The 15,390-nt window shown below is 47.3% G+C and overlaps 6 protein-coding genes across 6 annotated transcripts; 2 read left to right on the top strand and 4 right to left on the bottom strand.

The window, feature by feature from the left end:
- Positions 1–244: 244 nt before the first annotated feature.
- N7466_008270 (molybdopterin cofactor biosynthetic protein) lies at positions 245–2,374 on the bottom strand (the record flags this gene model as incomplete). The annotated part of the gene is made up of 2 exons (XM_057167659.1): positions 245–951; positions 1,114–2,374. The coding sequence occupies 2 exons, from the start codon at positions 2,372–2,374 to the stop codon at positions 245–247; spliced, it is 1,968 nt and encodes a 655-aa protein (XP_057018290.1).
- A 301-nt stretch (positions 2,375–2,675) lies between these two features.
- N7466_008271 (DODA-type extradiol aromatic ring-opening family dioxygenase) lies at positions 2,676–3,768 on the bottom strand (the record flags this gene model as incomplete). Its single annotated transcript, XM_057167660.1, has 5 exons — positions 2,676–3,015; positions 3,070–3,198; positions 3,257–3,443; positions 3,501–3,644; positions 3,720–3,768. The coding sequence occupies 5 exons, from the start codon at positions 3,766–3,768 to the stop codon at positions 2,676–2,678; spliced, it is 849 nt and encodes a 282-aa protein (XP_057018291.1).
- A 3,355-nt stretch (positions 3,769–7,123) lies between these two features.
- On the top strand, positions 7,124–8,528 carry N7466_008272 (fatty acid desaturase; the record flags this gene model as incomplete). The annotated part of the gene is made up of 3 exons (XM_057167661.1): positions 7,124–7,211; positions 7,283–8,127; positions 8,220–8,528. 3 exons carry the CDS (start codon positions 7,124–7,126, stop codon positions 8,526–8,528), a joined length of 1,242 nt encoding a protein of 413 aa, XP_057018292.1.
- Positions 8,529–8,997: 469 nt separating this feature from the next.
- On the bottom strand, positions 8,998–11,463 carry pxa1 (putative peroxisomal ABC transporter (PXA1); the record flags this gene model as incomplete). Its single annotated transcript, XM_057167662.1, has 1 exon — positions 8,998–11,463. The coding sequence occupies one exon, from the start codon at positions 11,461–11,463 to the stop codon at positions 8,998–9,000; it is 2,466 nt and encodes an 821-aa protein (XP_057018293.1).
- Positions 11,464–12,322: 859 nt separating this feature from the next.
- Positions 12,323–13,780, top strand: N7466_008274 (sulfatase family protein; the record flags this gene model as incomplete). Its single annotated transcript, XM_057167663.1, has 1 exon — positions 12,323–13,780. The coding sequence occupies one exon, from the start codon at positions 12,323–12,325 to the stop codon at positions 13,778–13,780; it is 1,458 nt and encodes a 485-aa protein (XP_057018294.1).
- Positions 13,781–13,998: 218 nt separating this feature from the next.
- N7466_008275 (threonine aldolase GLY1) lies at positions 13,999–15,269 on the bottom strand (the record flags this gene model as incomplete). The annotated part of the gene is made up of 3 exons (XM_057167664.1): positions 13,999–14,111; positions 14,166–15,119; positions 15,194–15,269. 3 exons carry the CDS (start codon positions 15,267–15,269, stop codon positions 13,999–14,001), a joined length of 1,143 nt encoding a protein of 380 aa, XP_057018295.1.
- Positions 15,270–15,390: the final 121 nt, after the last annotated feature.

Genomic DNA, 15,390 nt, shown 5'->3' on the forward strand with positions numbered 1-15,390 from the left:
GTGGGAAACAGAAAATAAAGGCTGACCAAGAGCATTTATATACATCAAATAAGGTTAACATTCAAGATCTCTCCGTAACTCACTATCGTGTTGACGTGGGTTATCTCCGATGATCCGAACCGTCCAGCCATGATTCGGATCCGAAGATGACATCCGGATCCGACAAACTCGGACGTACAAGTAACGTGAAGTAAAATGTACGAACAAGTTCATGGACTTCCGGACATAGCCAAGAGTGAACAAATCACTCATCTCGGACCCAATGACCGCTTTTTCCACCTTGCTTCTCTATCAACCGCACACCCCCGATAATCATCCCTTTATCCACAGCTTTCAGCATATCATACACTGTCAATGCAGCCCCCATGGTAGCTGTCATGGCCTCCATCTCAACTCCAGTGCGACCAAAACAGCTAACCGTAGCAACAATCTGCATAGCGCCATGATCTTGTGGCTTATGTGCGTCAGGTTCGACAAGCTCCACACTAACTTCCACACCCGTGATGCCAATTCCAGGATGACACAACGGAACAATGTCCGGGGTTCGTTTAGCGGCCATGATCCCGGCAATGCGAGCAACACTATATACGTCGCCTTTATGAGTGCCTTCGCCGCGCCGTAAAATTTCCCATGGTTTTCCATTTGAGAATGAGACCATACAGGCAGCGGTGGCGAGTCGTTTTGTTTCTGGTTTCTCGGTGATCTGTGTCATGTGTACGGTTTGGGAGGGAGTGAGATGGGGGAGTTCGGAGTCTGAGGTGGTAGGTAGAGATCGGGGTTTGGGATTCTGCGTCTTCTGTGGTGTGGGTTCCTGGGCCTGAGAATCTGATCGTCCGCTGTGGTAAAGGCGTGCCTGATGTAATCCAGGTGAAGATGAGAGGAGATGCGAGGGAATTAATGTAGAGGTTGCCCGTGACGTGGGAAATGGCCATGGTTGATGATTTTTATTATCTACTTCAACTATCAGCATCGGATTGCAAAATTAAATCATTAAGCTCCCAACATGATTTCATAAGTACATGAGTTAAACCTTTTCAAGGCCTTGTCTGCCTCAAGCTCCATGACAAATATGCAAGTCGTAAATCATTTCAATAATTCATGAAGGACACTAACCACCAATGAGAATCATGGGCCTATTCTTCATATTCTCGAGTTGGCCTATGCCAGCGTGCTTGGCCTTCTTACGCTTCACAGCCATGCCGATGATATCCAAGATTTCGCGTTCCCGCTCAGGGATCAAGCCGCCTTCGTCGCTTAGACGAGCCGCATCTTGGATTGTCTCGAGGAGGCGGAGATCTTTCAACGCCTCCTCGTCGATAGGCTGTCCATCATTCTCCTTGCGAATTATATCCCGGAGGGAGACCTCGGAATTTCCGAACAGGCAGACCTTCAAATTGCCATCACCAGTTATGCGCAATCGATTGCAGGTCCCGCAGAAGTTATGTGTCATGCTAGTGATAAACCCGACGCGGCCCTCAAAGCCAGGGACCATATAGGTCTTGCTGGTATCATTTTTGTGGTCGACAACCTTCTCCAATGACGGATACTTCTCTCGAATCACCGACAACATCTCTTGGTAGGGAAACATTTTCCCCTTGTTCCACTTATTTCCATCAAAAGGCATATACTCGATGAACCGCACTTCGATGGGTTTCTCGCGACCGAGCTCGACAAACGGCAGAATCTCACGGTCATTCATACCGCGCATGACCACGCAATTGATTTTCAACTTGATGCCAGCACCGAGTTTGTTCATCTCCAAGATCCGATCGATGCTTTTCATCACAGCCTCGAATCCCTTGCGCCGTGTCATGATTTGGAACTGAAATGGGTCCAGTGTATCGAGACTCAGATTCACGCCCGTAAGTCCAGCTTCCACCATTGGGTCTAGCTTGCGGTATAAGGAAATGCCGTTGGTGGTCAGACACAATTCCCGGAGCCCGTTCTGTCGCAGCTGGCCAATCCTTTGCATCAAAGGAACGATATCCTTCCGTACCGTAGGCTCACCACCAGTCAAACGGATCTTCGTGACGCCCTGGGAGATAAACAATGAGGAAAGGTAGACGATTTCCGGCGAGGTCAACAATCTTGCTGGTGGCGATAGCTCCACGCCCTCTTCAGGCATACAGTAGAGGCACCGAAGGTTACACCGTTCGGTGACACTGATTCGAAGATAGTCGTGTTGGCGATTGAAGGTATCGGTGAGGAAATCGGAGAATGGCTTTGCGGCCTTCAGGGCTGTGAGTCTGGGGGTAACGTGCGGAGGGATCTCGGTGGTGGTTGAGGGAACGGAGCTTGTGCTTTGCCACCGCGCCCGGGCGAAAAGCCCACGAGGGGTATAACATAAAGCTCTCCTGTACAGTATACCCGCCATGTTTAGTTTCAACGGACAATGAGAGGCATATTGAGGGGAAAGAGGAGATAATATAATCTCTTTTCGAGAGTGGCACGAGGGGGAGTTTCTGGAGTTGGCTTATCGCATGGACATGCCTGTTATCGGGTGGAGCAGTTGCCTTAGTAATCCGCGTGTTTCGGTGGACTCCGCGGGCCCTGAGTCATGGATTCTACACATCCACGGACGGTGACGGACCACAAGAGTGGGATTCTTGGGTTTAGATTGTAACACGTTACACATTCCCATTTGAAGTTGATTTGCTGCTTAAAAATACCAAGTATCAAGCCCTGGGAAGGGCACCTAGCCTAAATGTATAGTATGACTGCCCGATGATGCATTTGTCTTCGTTCCATACCTCATAACCCTCAAGGTCGTGTCCAGCTCCCAGTGTCATATATAAAGGTAAGACGTGTTCAGCGGTCGGGTGAGCATCAATCCAATCAGATCGACTCTGGAAATCCAAGAACCTGGCAGTCCGTTCTCGAGGCGTCGGCGCATCCAGGGCATTCTTAGCAGCGGCTTCCAAAGCGAGGGCAATACTGGTATCACTGGTGCCCTGTCGGGTGGCCGGGAGGTTGTGACATAACATTCCAGAGCCTATCAGCAAAATACGATCTCCACTAAACTTATATCAGCAATTGGTCTGCATGTGCGAAGGGTCTCTGAGTCCATACAGAGTTGAGAGAGCTTTTCCCAGTTCAACATGAGCGTTGAGATCGTCACCCGCATATGTTGAAATCTGTAAGATTGGAACGTCCAGTTCGTCTTCTCCTTCTGGGAACATAAGTTTGAAGGGAACCCATCTATGTGGCAGAGTCAGTACGTGATTGGGCCCGCTCAGGAAGATGATGGCACACTCACACGCCGTGGTCCAGATCTCTCTCGGTACTCTCTACCTTCACGCCTTGGCTTTGGAGGTGGTTGAATACCTTCTCGGCCAATGCGCGGGAGGATTTATGAGCGTACTGGTATTCAAATACATGGGGAAATGTCTTCCTCCACGAAGGGCCAAGATCATGCCACACCTTGGTTGGCTCTTTGAAATTTACTAGAAAAATCTATTAGCCCAGATCTACTTTTAATGAGATGCATGGCTTCTGTTTACCTTGAATAGCATCACTTTCACCTTCGAACTCGCCACAAGTCAGAACAATTGCTTCTGGTTTCAGGGCTTTGATTTCTTTTCCAAGTTCACGCAAGCCTTGTCTGACGGCTTCGTGCTCGGGCTTAAACATAATACTGACACCACCTGACATGAAACAGAAAAATTCAGTTTTCTTCTACAGGGAAAATCTTGCTACCAGGGGCAATCTTGAGGTCTCACCATGACCGATGAAATAAGTTGGCAGACGCGTGGTTGAGGAGTTGCTCATGATGGCGGCTTCGATGTGGTTTTTAAGAAGGCACTTTCCAAGTTTGAGACTTATTATTTGGTTAAACTCAAGCGCGGTGCACGTAGACGCGCGGGGTCAGTATAAGGTGCTGCTGTACTTATAATTGGTGCCGCTTAAAAGCAACTCCGGCCCGCACGGAGTCCGGGGTGAAAATATTCGAATATTTGGTACAGCGCTTTCTATGTATTTTCCGGCCTCAAGAATTCAAATTATGGCAAAGGCTGGACAAATTCATGTCCAGATGTCTAGACACAACTAATACACGTACGAATCAATCCGGCAACTTCAATGTTCGAGAACTTGTGCCAAATCATGTTAGGCACATAGTAGTACTCATGATCATGATTCATGACTGGATATTGCCTCAATTCATGCTATCAAATGTTGAACCTGACATCTGGATATTGCAGGGCAGGTTTCGCGAATAGAGGTCTCCATTTCCGGTCGAGCCCATTCATGTCGTGGAACGTGAAAGCGTAGGAAGAGAGGACTCCACCAAACTCAGCATGCCATAAATCAATAGGTGTTTGGCGAACTCTATCAAATGATGGGCAGATTGATAGTAATGGCGAATCAGATACTGTCATACCTCGCTCACTAAACCATTTTGTCTTCGCTCTACCAGTAAGAGACTGGCCAAGTAAGCGATCAAGCATATATTGATGATGATAGCGACCATTCTTGATCACATCATAATTTGATGAGCCTCGCTCTTCACCTGAAACATGGCATTTCCGGCAACTCAAATAGGCTGAAGGTCCTAGAAATCCTGCATTAAGTTGTTGTTGTGGTATATCACCAATAAATGCAAGACAAGGGACAGAAATCCGAATAGTACCCTCCAGATGTCTTGTCCCCATGGTACTTGAATACTCTCTTCAAGTTGACGTACATGTGCACTAATGCTGATAGGCTCCAATGGTGGACATTTGCCATTTTATGATACCTTTTTGATACTGTTTCTTAAAATGTTTAATAAGGATACTGTATCCTAAAGGTATCATACAAGAAACTGTATCATAAAGTAAAATTGGTATCATCCCTAAAAGTGTATCATCAAGAAGTTAGTATCATCCTCTAATCTGTATCAGATAAGGTCTTTTGTATCTTAACTTTTTTAAAGTATCAAATGGTATCAGATAGTATCAAATATTTAGAGCAACCAAATCAATCCAAGATATATATTTGACCCTGAGGATTCTAAGTGCTGTTTATTAACAACTGGTTGAAATTTAAAATTTTTGAGATCTTGAAAATAAAATTTAATAAAATCATAATTAAATACCCTTATTAATAAGCTCTCTAAAAATAATTTTCTTTTATTTTTATCTATTTTATTTAACTAATAAAGTAGAGATTAGAAAAATTGAATATGTTAGGTTATGTTTTGAAATTACTGTAATGTAAGTAATAATGTAGTAGTAATGTAATGGTAATTCACCCTGTAAGAAAAAGTAAGGTTGTAAGTTCGATCCCTGGTAGTAGTAAAGTAAAAAAATAAAAAAAGTAAAAAATAAAAATAAAAATAATTAATTAAATAGAAAAAGTAAATAAACAAAAAAAGTAAATAAACAAAAAAAGTAAATAAATAAAAAAAGTAAATAAATAAAAAAAAAAATATTAGATTTTTTATACTTAAGATACTATTAGGATACCATAGGATACCATATAATACGTTTTTAGATTTAACGATACCTATAGTTACTGTATCATATATGATACGGTATCATAAAAAGTTTGACTTAACTACTATATCTAAAGTTATTACCGTATCCTACAAGATACTTGAAGGATACTGTATCTAAGAAGTATCATAAAATGGTAAATGTCCACCATTGTCTCAATAACATCACGAAAATTTGTTCCATGAGGACCAAGTGTTAATGTGACATCTGGAAGATGTTTGTACTCCGTCGACGCTCTTCTGCTGAAAGACATGCTGGAATAAAGTATACTCCCATAAGGCTATGGAATGTATGCTGATGGAGACCAAACCCATCAATAAAGACCTCTGATGGTAGAGATATACATTTCTGCAATGTATGGTACCATTCAATCAGTTTTTCACGTGTGTATACGCCAATCTCAAGTTCCCCTCGTGGTGGTGGTACTTGATTGATTGCAACTTTGACCCCAGGTGCCCCGAGAGTTCCAAGGTTGAGGGGGAGATAAGCGCCGACATGGCATCTGGACACTCCACATGTGCAGATATCGGGATGGTATATATAATGTGCACAACCTTCCAAGCTGGCCTGTTGGAATTCAGGGCTTTAGCAAACATTGAAATCCATCTCCAGAGGTAATGTTTCCCACATCAATTGATGCAGGGTCCCCAGTAGGTGATACATATATGTATGCATGTATATGTACTTCGAACATGTTGTATTTGAATATACTCGATGGGGGTATAATTATATATAGTAGGTATCTGGTACCTACTACATACATGGCAATCTAGGTCATTAGCAGCCAACTTAGACGAAGCCCCCGGTGAGAGGTCCTGATGTCCATTACCGCACCTGATGGTATTTGGCTTGAATCTTGCACACATGTGCAGCTTGTTGATTCAAGTATTTCAACATTGCTGCCTTGAGATTGTCAGGAAGAAATGGCTTTGTAACTATCACTTTTGTTGACGTGGCTTACTCAGCCCGCTTGGATGTTATGAAGGTGGGCACTATTGATGCCTATAAATAGATGTGGAGATGAAGTTAAGTGAAATGAGATTCAAATTCACTTCAAGTCGTTTGATGGATGCCTCCTGATGATATACGAAATTTCATGTTTATTCGTACTCGTTCCGGGAGATAGGAGTCAGGGGAAGGATTCTCATACCAGTGGATTTGAAGCCCCTGAACAAACATTTGAAGAAAACAAACATGCATTCCAAGATTTAATGTAGCACAACCACGATTGTTAGGATTTAAACTTACATGCATCATGTATAACCGTCTTTATTATAGCTCTTCGATGCTGTATAATATTGTAGAATTTTGATGCATTTTCATTTCAACATTCGAAGGTCGCGATTTGGCTCATTCCAGTCGACTCGTCAGACCCACATTTACCAAGGAAAACTCTTCCCCTGAGTTGACCACGCGTTGCCCGATCCAGTATACTAAGGGGGTTCCAGGGTTGACATTTACCCGTCTATTTTCATCTCCTCTACTAGTAAGCTTCAAAAACAACACATACACGATTGGCCGTATATCTCAGGGTCACTAGGCAGAAGAGTTTAAATTGATCTATTTCGATAATCTGTGAGTACAAATATTTGAACCCGCCGCGCTCCGGCAATGAACATGTTGCTAAAGCCACAACACAGCTGTCTAGCATGGATCCTACAACCTACACAGATCCGCAGTTAACCCTGCAGGATCGACTGGTGATCGATGCCCTGGTCAATGAACCAGCTTCAAGTAGTGAGTTGGTTCACCGCCCGTAATAAACCGTTGCTTGTCTTGCTCACAATCTGCCCTTCGCATCAAAAAAGGCGAAGCAAGATCAGAGCAGCTGAAATTATCACAAAAGCTCTATGACATGAACGATGCTTCCCATTCAACATTTGACCCAACTGTCTTTCAACTGTGGGATAACACATTATTACGGGATAGGCTCCCAGCCCCAATCCATCGCTATGTACTGCAGCCTTATCAGAAATGGGCCCAGGGCGTTGTGCGTTTCCCGACAGATGTCGTGATGCTTACGCATCTAATTCTGTACTTCACCACACTGGTCCCTAGCGCCATCTATCTTTATTACAATTTCTCCTGGTGGCGCGGTGTCCTGCACTGGGCCATGCAGTTGTTCTACTGCGGAGCCTTCACCCTAATGAAACACCAGCATATCCATATGGGCGGCGTCCTCATGCCTCAATATTGGCTTTTCGACACGCTGTTCCCGTATCTCCTGGATCCCTTGCACGGGCATACGTGGAACTCTTATTTCTACCACCACATCAAACATCACCACGTCGAAGGCAACGGCGCTCTGGATCTCAGTACCACCATGTTCTATGACAGAGACAGTGCGGCCGACTTTGCCTGCTACCTGGGTCGCTTTTTCTTCTTGATCTGGGCTGAGCTTCCCCGCTACTTTTGGTCCAAGGGACAGAAGAAGTATGCTTGCAAAGTTGCATTCTGGGAGCTGGGCAACTACCTTGCCATCTACCTGCTGTATAACTACGTCAACGCCCGCGCGACTGTTTTCGTGCTGATTCTCCCGCTGACGGTCATGCGCATTGGTCTGATGGTTGGCAACTGGGGACAGCATGCCTTTGTGGACCCGAGTGATCCCGATTCCGATTGGCTCTCGAGTATCACGCTTATTGACGTCCCGGTGAGTTTGACGCCGTTTGACGCCGTTTGACGCCTTTTTCAATTCAAATTGTGAGGGTAGTTGAAGATAACCAAAACTAACAAATGAGACAGAGCAATCGATTCTCTTTCAATGATGGCTACCACACCTCGCATCACCTCAACCCTCGCCGCCATTGGAGAGATCATCCGGCATCATTCATCAAGCAGAAGGACCGCTATGCCGAGGAGCGGGCTCTTGTGTTCCGCAATGTGGACTACATTTTCATCACTGTGAATCTGCTGCGGAAGAATTACATCCACTTGGCGAAATGCCTGATTCCGATTGGAGATCAGGTCAACATGACCCTCGAGGAACGGGCAGAGATGTTACGGACTCGGACCCGCCGTTTCCGTCACGCAGACCCCAAGAAGAATTCCTGAGCGTCCCATGAACGTTGAAGAAGGTTGAGACGGCGTCAATAGAATTGGGATTGAATTGCCTTGATTCAAATGTTGTTTACCTGGGCGGAAACCCTTGGGAACATTTGAACGGATTTCTTATTATTTAAATGGCTTCGGGCCCCTGTTTTGCTTAGCGTTGCATTCAAACAATTCATGGCAGACATTCACATAGAGGATTGGAAAGTTGCTCAGCACTTGAGAGTAGTTACAATGTATTTTATTTTCTTGCACTTGGATTGGGGTTCAATCTGATTTTGTAGGGTATAAATGTAGTAAATATTACCTGTTAATCAAACGACGGGAGATGGCTATGTTCAACATGGAATGTATGTCGCGTACGTACTAAGATCGGGTACAATGCAAGAGGGCATGAAATAGGAACCTTGGGTGGGAGCAACAAGAACGGGAGGGAAGAGATCTAGGATATCTTCGCTAACAAGACGCTGTGTTAGTTGGTCGGCCCTGCCTCTGGAACCTCAGACACCGGTTCCTCTTCCTGGTATGGTGGGGGAGCAAGCTCTGCATCATCGGCCGTCCAGACCTTGCACAGCTCTTTGTCAATTTCTTCGCGACGCTGTTTCCACTCATCGACCTTGTCAAGCCGTTTACGCAGCTCCTGCAGCTCCTTCTCAACGCCGAGCTTCTCTTTCTCAGTGCCAATTCTCTCAAACTCCCAGCGATCACCTCCCTCCCCTAGACCAAGACTGAGGTTAAAGGTGTGGTATTTCTTCAAGGATGCACGGGTAGAGATGGTTATGAGAGTGATGCCGCGCTCCTTTGCACGTTCATACAACAGTCCCTCTACATCTGAAGAGACTGCTGATGTGCCTTCGTCAAGGAAAGCATATCGTGGCTCGTGATAGAAAAGCCGGGCCATACCCATACGTTGCTTCTCTCCGCCACTCAGCACATCTTTCCATTCCTTTCGAGCATCCCACCCTCCCTCCCGAGCTGGTAGATAGCCTAGATGCGCAGCATCCAGGATCTTCTGCAAGTTTGCATCGGTCTCGCCGGCCTCCCGCATGTCGATCTCGGTGTGAGGGTAAAGAACTTGATCTCGTAGAGTGCCAACACTCAAATAAGGTCGTTGTGGGAGGAACATGATGCCATCTAGGCCGAATCCGCGTGGGCGACTGACTAATCCACGGTATACAGGCCAAAGACCCGCTACTATGCGAGGGATTGCAGACTTGCCCACGCCATTGGATCCCGAAATGAGGAGATGGTCACCAGAATGCACGATAAATGACAGGGAATCAATGAGCTCATCACCGCCCATGGGGTAAAGAGATGGTGCCACAATAGGAACATGTTCCAAACGAACTCCATCGAAGCCATTGTGTGTAGTGCCTTGTGCATCGGCAAGGGAATAGAGCTCGGAATACGATCCTCGGGGTGGATAGTAGGCGCTGGCGTGAACGCGGTGGAGAGTAGAGATGAGGGTATAAACACGCGATGTGTAGCCCGCAAGCTCAGAAATATCTTTGATACTGTACATCATGCGGCCGCCCGCATCGGCCAAAGAGAGCATCAGACGCTTGTTAGTGATGAACTCCTTCATGCGACTCCGTTCACGGCCCATCCCCTCGGGTGAGTCGATCATCTCCATAGCACCACCCGAGCCACCCCATGCAGGGAGGAAGATAGGCAAAGATGTGATCAAATATCCGAAAGCCGACCAGGAGTATTTCAAAATAATGTCTTCCAACATGTTATACCGAATTTTTAGGCTGTAGATGCCTTCCATCCAGCGCTGTAGATCCTTGAAACTCTTCACCAAGAAGACTCGCTCAATGTCAGCCCCACCGTAGAAAGAGATCTCTTCTGCATTAGCCAAGAGCCGCGAGTGCAGACCACGGAAGTCGCCCTCTTTCTTGCCCTCAACGGCCTTGAGCTTGCCAAATGGCGGAGACAACTTGCGAAGTACTACAGCTGTACTGAAGTAGCCAGCAAGGATCCCACTCAAAGCAAGTGGACCAAGTGATCGATATAGTTGATAATTGAACACGAAGAGATCCACCATGGGCTTGCCCATAGAAGAGTATAATGAAGCAGCAGCCGAACAGAAAAGGGTGAGATCTTGCGTAATGAACTGGTCGGGGCCTTGCCCGATACCTCCATCAAGGTTCATCAGTTTGTAATAGTTGTCATTATCGGTCAGGTAGAGGTCATGAATGTATCTCGTAAGACGGGTCCGGAAGGCGATCGACACCTTGGACTGTAGGAATTTGATCATTGCATTGGTGTAAGAGGCGAGGGTGCCGATACCACACCATTTGACGATACCCCACATAAAGGGTCGCCCTTTGCCAGCGACCAAGTCTCTAACAAGTTCGCCGTCCAAACGTGCAATCAAGAGGGAGAGGTATGTTCTTAGCAGAAGGAAAAGGCCATGACCCATCAGCAGCCCTGTTTCCTTGCTTCCCCATCGAGGGACCATGATACTCCCCAGGCTAAGGAACTGATGCAGGAATGCCAAGTTCAAGCCTGGTTTTGTTGTAGGAGGAGGGATTTGGCTTGCCGAGCCTTCCTCAATACTCCGTGCTGATGCCGGAGGATTCAAAAAGAGTCGCCGATGGGCGTCAAATGTGGTCAGCTTGGTGGGATGGATTATGACCTTGGATGTACGCGAGCCCTTATAGGGCACATAGATGGTACGAGAGCCATCCTTGCCACGTATTCCCGAGTTACGACGCAGCAGCCGGTGGCCTTGGGCGCGGTCCCTTGCGCGACCTCGCAGCCACTTGTATCCTCCATATCCTGAGCTGATTATAGACAAAAGTAGAGCGACCGTAGCGATCAGGCGAGTGGTTCGCGTGGTCCGACGGAAACGAGAGCGAATCAAATCCGAGTAGTGTAGGTAAAGGGTACGGAGGGGGTCCTCCGGGCGACGGAGAGTTGACTGAGCGGCCATTGCGAAGCCCGATCGGCTTATAGTGCAGGGTGATTGTAGGCCATGAGTCAAAAATAGAACGCCCGGTCCAAATAGGTATTTGAAGATGCTGTGTGTAGATGAGGATAGAGAGAAGGAGGAGATTCAAGGGACAATCAAGGGACAATCAAGATGCAAGTTGACAGTTGCATCATTTGCATGTGAACCTCGGGCGGAGAGATGGGGGCACCGTGCACGTGCCTGGGGAAGCTCCTGTGGGGTGGTCCAGTGGAGATACTTGTGGGGTACTTTGATTTGGCAGGCGATTGCACACAAACCCAAGTACTGCTGGGGTACATCATGCCAAAGTATCATTACCCCGTATAATTACCCCGGACAGCATTTTATTCCAAGCAATTTGAACCTGCCTGCTTTTTTGTTTTTGTTTTCTTCTTCCTGTCTTTGATCCTGTCTTTGATCCTTTTATTGATCTCATGAAAAATTCTTTGTACTGCTTCGACGGCCACCATTCGCAAGGATGTGGAACAACTTTTGAAATGAATTTAAAGCATGCCGTTTACTGGACCAAGCTAATTGTTCCGCTCTTTGCGTCAAATTTTTGGCAAGTATTGTTCCTTCAACCTGACCTCCAGGGCTGCAATGACTCCAAGGTCTGTTCAACGGCTAAATGGCTCTCATTAGACCCTGGATGCCAATGATCCATTCCCACAGGCCAAGCCTCATATAGGCTAGCGAGAGCCGAAGCGACATCCGCTATGAGAACTAGCTACGGTTACCAAGCCGATATCCGTCATTGAAAGGACTCCGAAAAACCATGTATATATTCCGACAGAAGGGTCTCAAACAGAGCAAAAGGACTTTAGCGCACTCGCCTCCCAAAATGCCTCATCGGAACATTCTGTTAATGGTCGCCGATGACCTCGGCAAGCAATTGGGCTGTTATGGAAACAAAAAGATTCAGACGCCTAATCTCGACCAGCTAGCCGCAGAGGGGTCTCGTTTTGACCAAGCTTTCACTAGCACAGCATCCTGCAGTGCGAGTCGATCGGTAATCTACACTGGTCTCCACACTCACCAAAATGGGCAATATGGACTTCATAATGGGCGCCATCATTTCACCACCCACGACCATGTCGAGACTGCCCCTGTACTGCTCTCGAAACATGGATATACCACTGGTCTGATTGGAAAGGTACATGTTGGTCCTTCTTCCGTTTACCCGTGGGATATGCGAGCCGAGAGTGACAGTCGTGATGTTGCCTCGGTCGCCGACCAGGCCACTGCATTCTTCGAGAACTCCAAGTCAGACGACAAGCCATTCTTCTTGACTATCGGTTTCATTGATCCGCATCGCGATTGGACCCGCTCTGGATTCGGTAACGATGGTCAGTATGACCCACGTGTGAAGACTATCGATTATACTACCGAGGATGTGGAGATACCACCTTTCGTCAACGATCTGCCTAAGGTGCGGTACGAATTTGCAGAGTATTATAAGGCCATCTCTCGTCTCGACCAAGGCGTTGGTATGGTACTGCAAGGATTGAAGGAGAGCGGCTTGAGTGAAGATACACTTGTTCTCTTCTTAAGCGACAATGGGCCTCCATTCATCAATTCCAAGACAACTCTATATGATGCAGGAGTCTGTCTACCCATGATCATGAAGTGCCCAGGATCCATGGCCGGGGTGGTGAATCCAAATATGATTTCGTATGTCGACATCCTGCCAACACTGCTTGACTGGGCTCATCATCCGGATCCTAAGAACCCAGCCCGTCTTGGGCGCTCATTTCTTCCGATTCTTGCCGAGAAGTCCCAGCTTGATGAATGGAGCGAAGTTTTCGGCTCACACACATTTCATGAGATAACGAACTATTGGCCTACCCGCTTCATGCGTAATCGTCGCTTCAAATATCATCGCAATATCGCCTGGAGACTTGATTTCCCTTTCGCTGCTGATATCTATGGCTCGTTGACCTGGGAGGAGATCCGGAACTCGGAGAACAGCCCCAAAATGATTGGCCCTCGTCCGCTCAAGGATTACTTTTTCCGTCCCGCAGAGGAGCTGTACGATATTCAGGCTGATGCGGACGAAGTGCACAATCTTGCCAAGGATCCGGAATATGCACAAGTACTGGAGGACATGCGGAATGCCATGGAGAAGTGGCAAGGCCGGAGTGAGGATGCATGGCTGTATCGCGATGGAGTCTCAATGCTCCTGGTTCAACATCACATCGACGCTGGCTTAGAAATTCCAGATCGCTGGGACTTTGATGCTGATGTGCCACAAAGCAAAGATCAGCCCAAATTCGCAGCCAATTTTGCCTGGGGAGCCTAGTTCATAAGATGATTGACAGAAAGCCTGCCATATAAGTGGGTCCATCCTGGTCTAAATGTTCAAATGATGAAATCAAGAGATATGAGGAAACTTGACTTGTAGCTTGAATTGAGTAGGGCCATTGTCAGCCTTGAAAATTTGAAAGAAGTGCGCATGATCTATGTACATAGTATAGGTGATGCCTTTATTTACACTGTATTGTCTATCTCACCGATGCCTCATTGTTTATTGCTGCCGTAGGGTTTGCTTTGGTCTTCGGTCCTTTGGAACTCCCCCTGAAAGGCGGCGTCAAACACCTGTTCAAGGCGCGCAATGGCCTCATCCGACACCTCTGTGACAAGTTAGAATGATAGAATGACATCTTATGAAAACGAGCACCACTTACGGTAATGAACGACCACCCGTCCTCCCAATAGCTTTAAACCTTTCTCCTTGCCAATTGCAGCGAGATCATTGGGTCCCAGGCCAGAGGCCTCGAGATCAAGCCATACCATGTTTGTGTGTACAGGAGACTGCAGCTTGCCCCCGCGGCTAGTCCAGAGGTCTGCAATACGCTTTGCCTTGCCGTGAGTGGCTAGAAGCTGACCAGTCTTGCCATGAGGGTCCGTTCCGAACGTCTCGTCCAGCGCGATTCTGGCAGCAGCCGAGAAAACACCTGTCTGACGAGCACCGCCACCAATAGACTTGCGGAACCATCGCGCCTTCTTGATGAAAGCCGAGGAGCCGACAATAATGCTTCCAATTGGCGCGCCCAGGCCCTTGGAAAAGCACAAGCTAACACTGTCGAACAGACTGGTGTAGTCCGATAAACTGCCAGCCCCCGATACAACCGCCTCCCACAATCTCGCGCCGTCCAGGTGTACTTTGATGTCATTGGCATGGGCCCACTCGACGATACGGCGAGCCTCGGCCAAAGGCATAATCAACCCGTCAAGCGTATTCTCCAAACTGATCAGCTTGGTGGGGCAGTGGTGGATGTCATCATCAAGCACCGCATACTTCTGGACATCCTCCAAAGTGAGGTGAATGCCGTTTTTGGGTACAACGGTCTGTACTGTGGCCCCAGTCCAAGCGCTGACACCTCCAGCCTCGTAGCAGATTATGTGAGCTCGGTGGTCGCAGAGGACAGAATGTGGTGGTTGAGCTAGATGCGAGCGGATCGCGACCTGGTTTCCCATTGTGCCTGAAAGCACCAGCAGAGCATCCTCGTGTTTCGTCCTCTCGGCAACGTAGCGGTGGAGCTCGTTCGTGGTCGGGTCCTCGCCAAAGACGTCGTCCAGGAGGGTCGTTTGGCTGATCGCGTTGAGCATTGATGGCGTGGGTTTTGTCATTGTATCGCCTGGAAGGGAATGTGTCAGCGTCAAGCTCCTCCTGTAATTCACATAAACATGTTCGGATTGAGGGTTGAAGTACTCCTGAGGTCAAATTCCGCGGCCCCTGCACCGTGCCAGCTACTTGGAGCACCGGATGACGTAGATAGTTGAGCCATGGCGACTTTGTGTCCGAGTGGGGGCAATTGAATTGGCAGGGATGGTTTATAACTCAGACAAGGGCGAATGAAGGTGCGGATGCGACTCATTTCATTATTTGCTGCGCGCAAAAGGTGTCTT

This window comes from Penicillium verhagenii (assembly GCF_028828195.1).
Source record: "Penicillium verhagenii strain IBT 33310 chromosome Unknown utg000008l_segment0_segment0, whole genome shotgun sequence".
Taxonomy (NCBI): domain Eukaryota; kingdom Fungi; phylum Ascomycota; class Eurotiomycetes; order Eurotiales; family Aspergillaceae; genus Penicillium; species Penicillium verhagenii.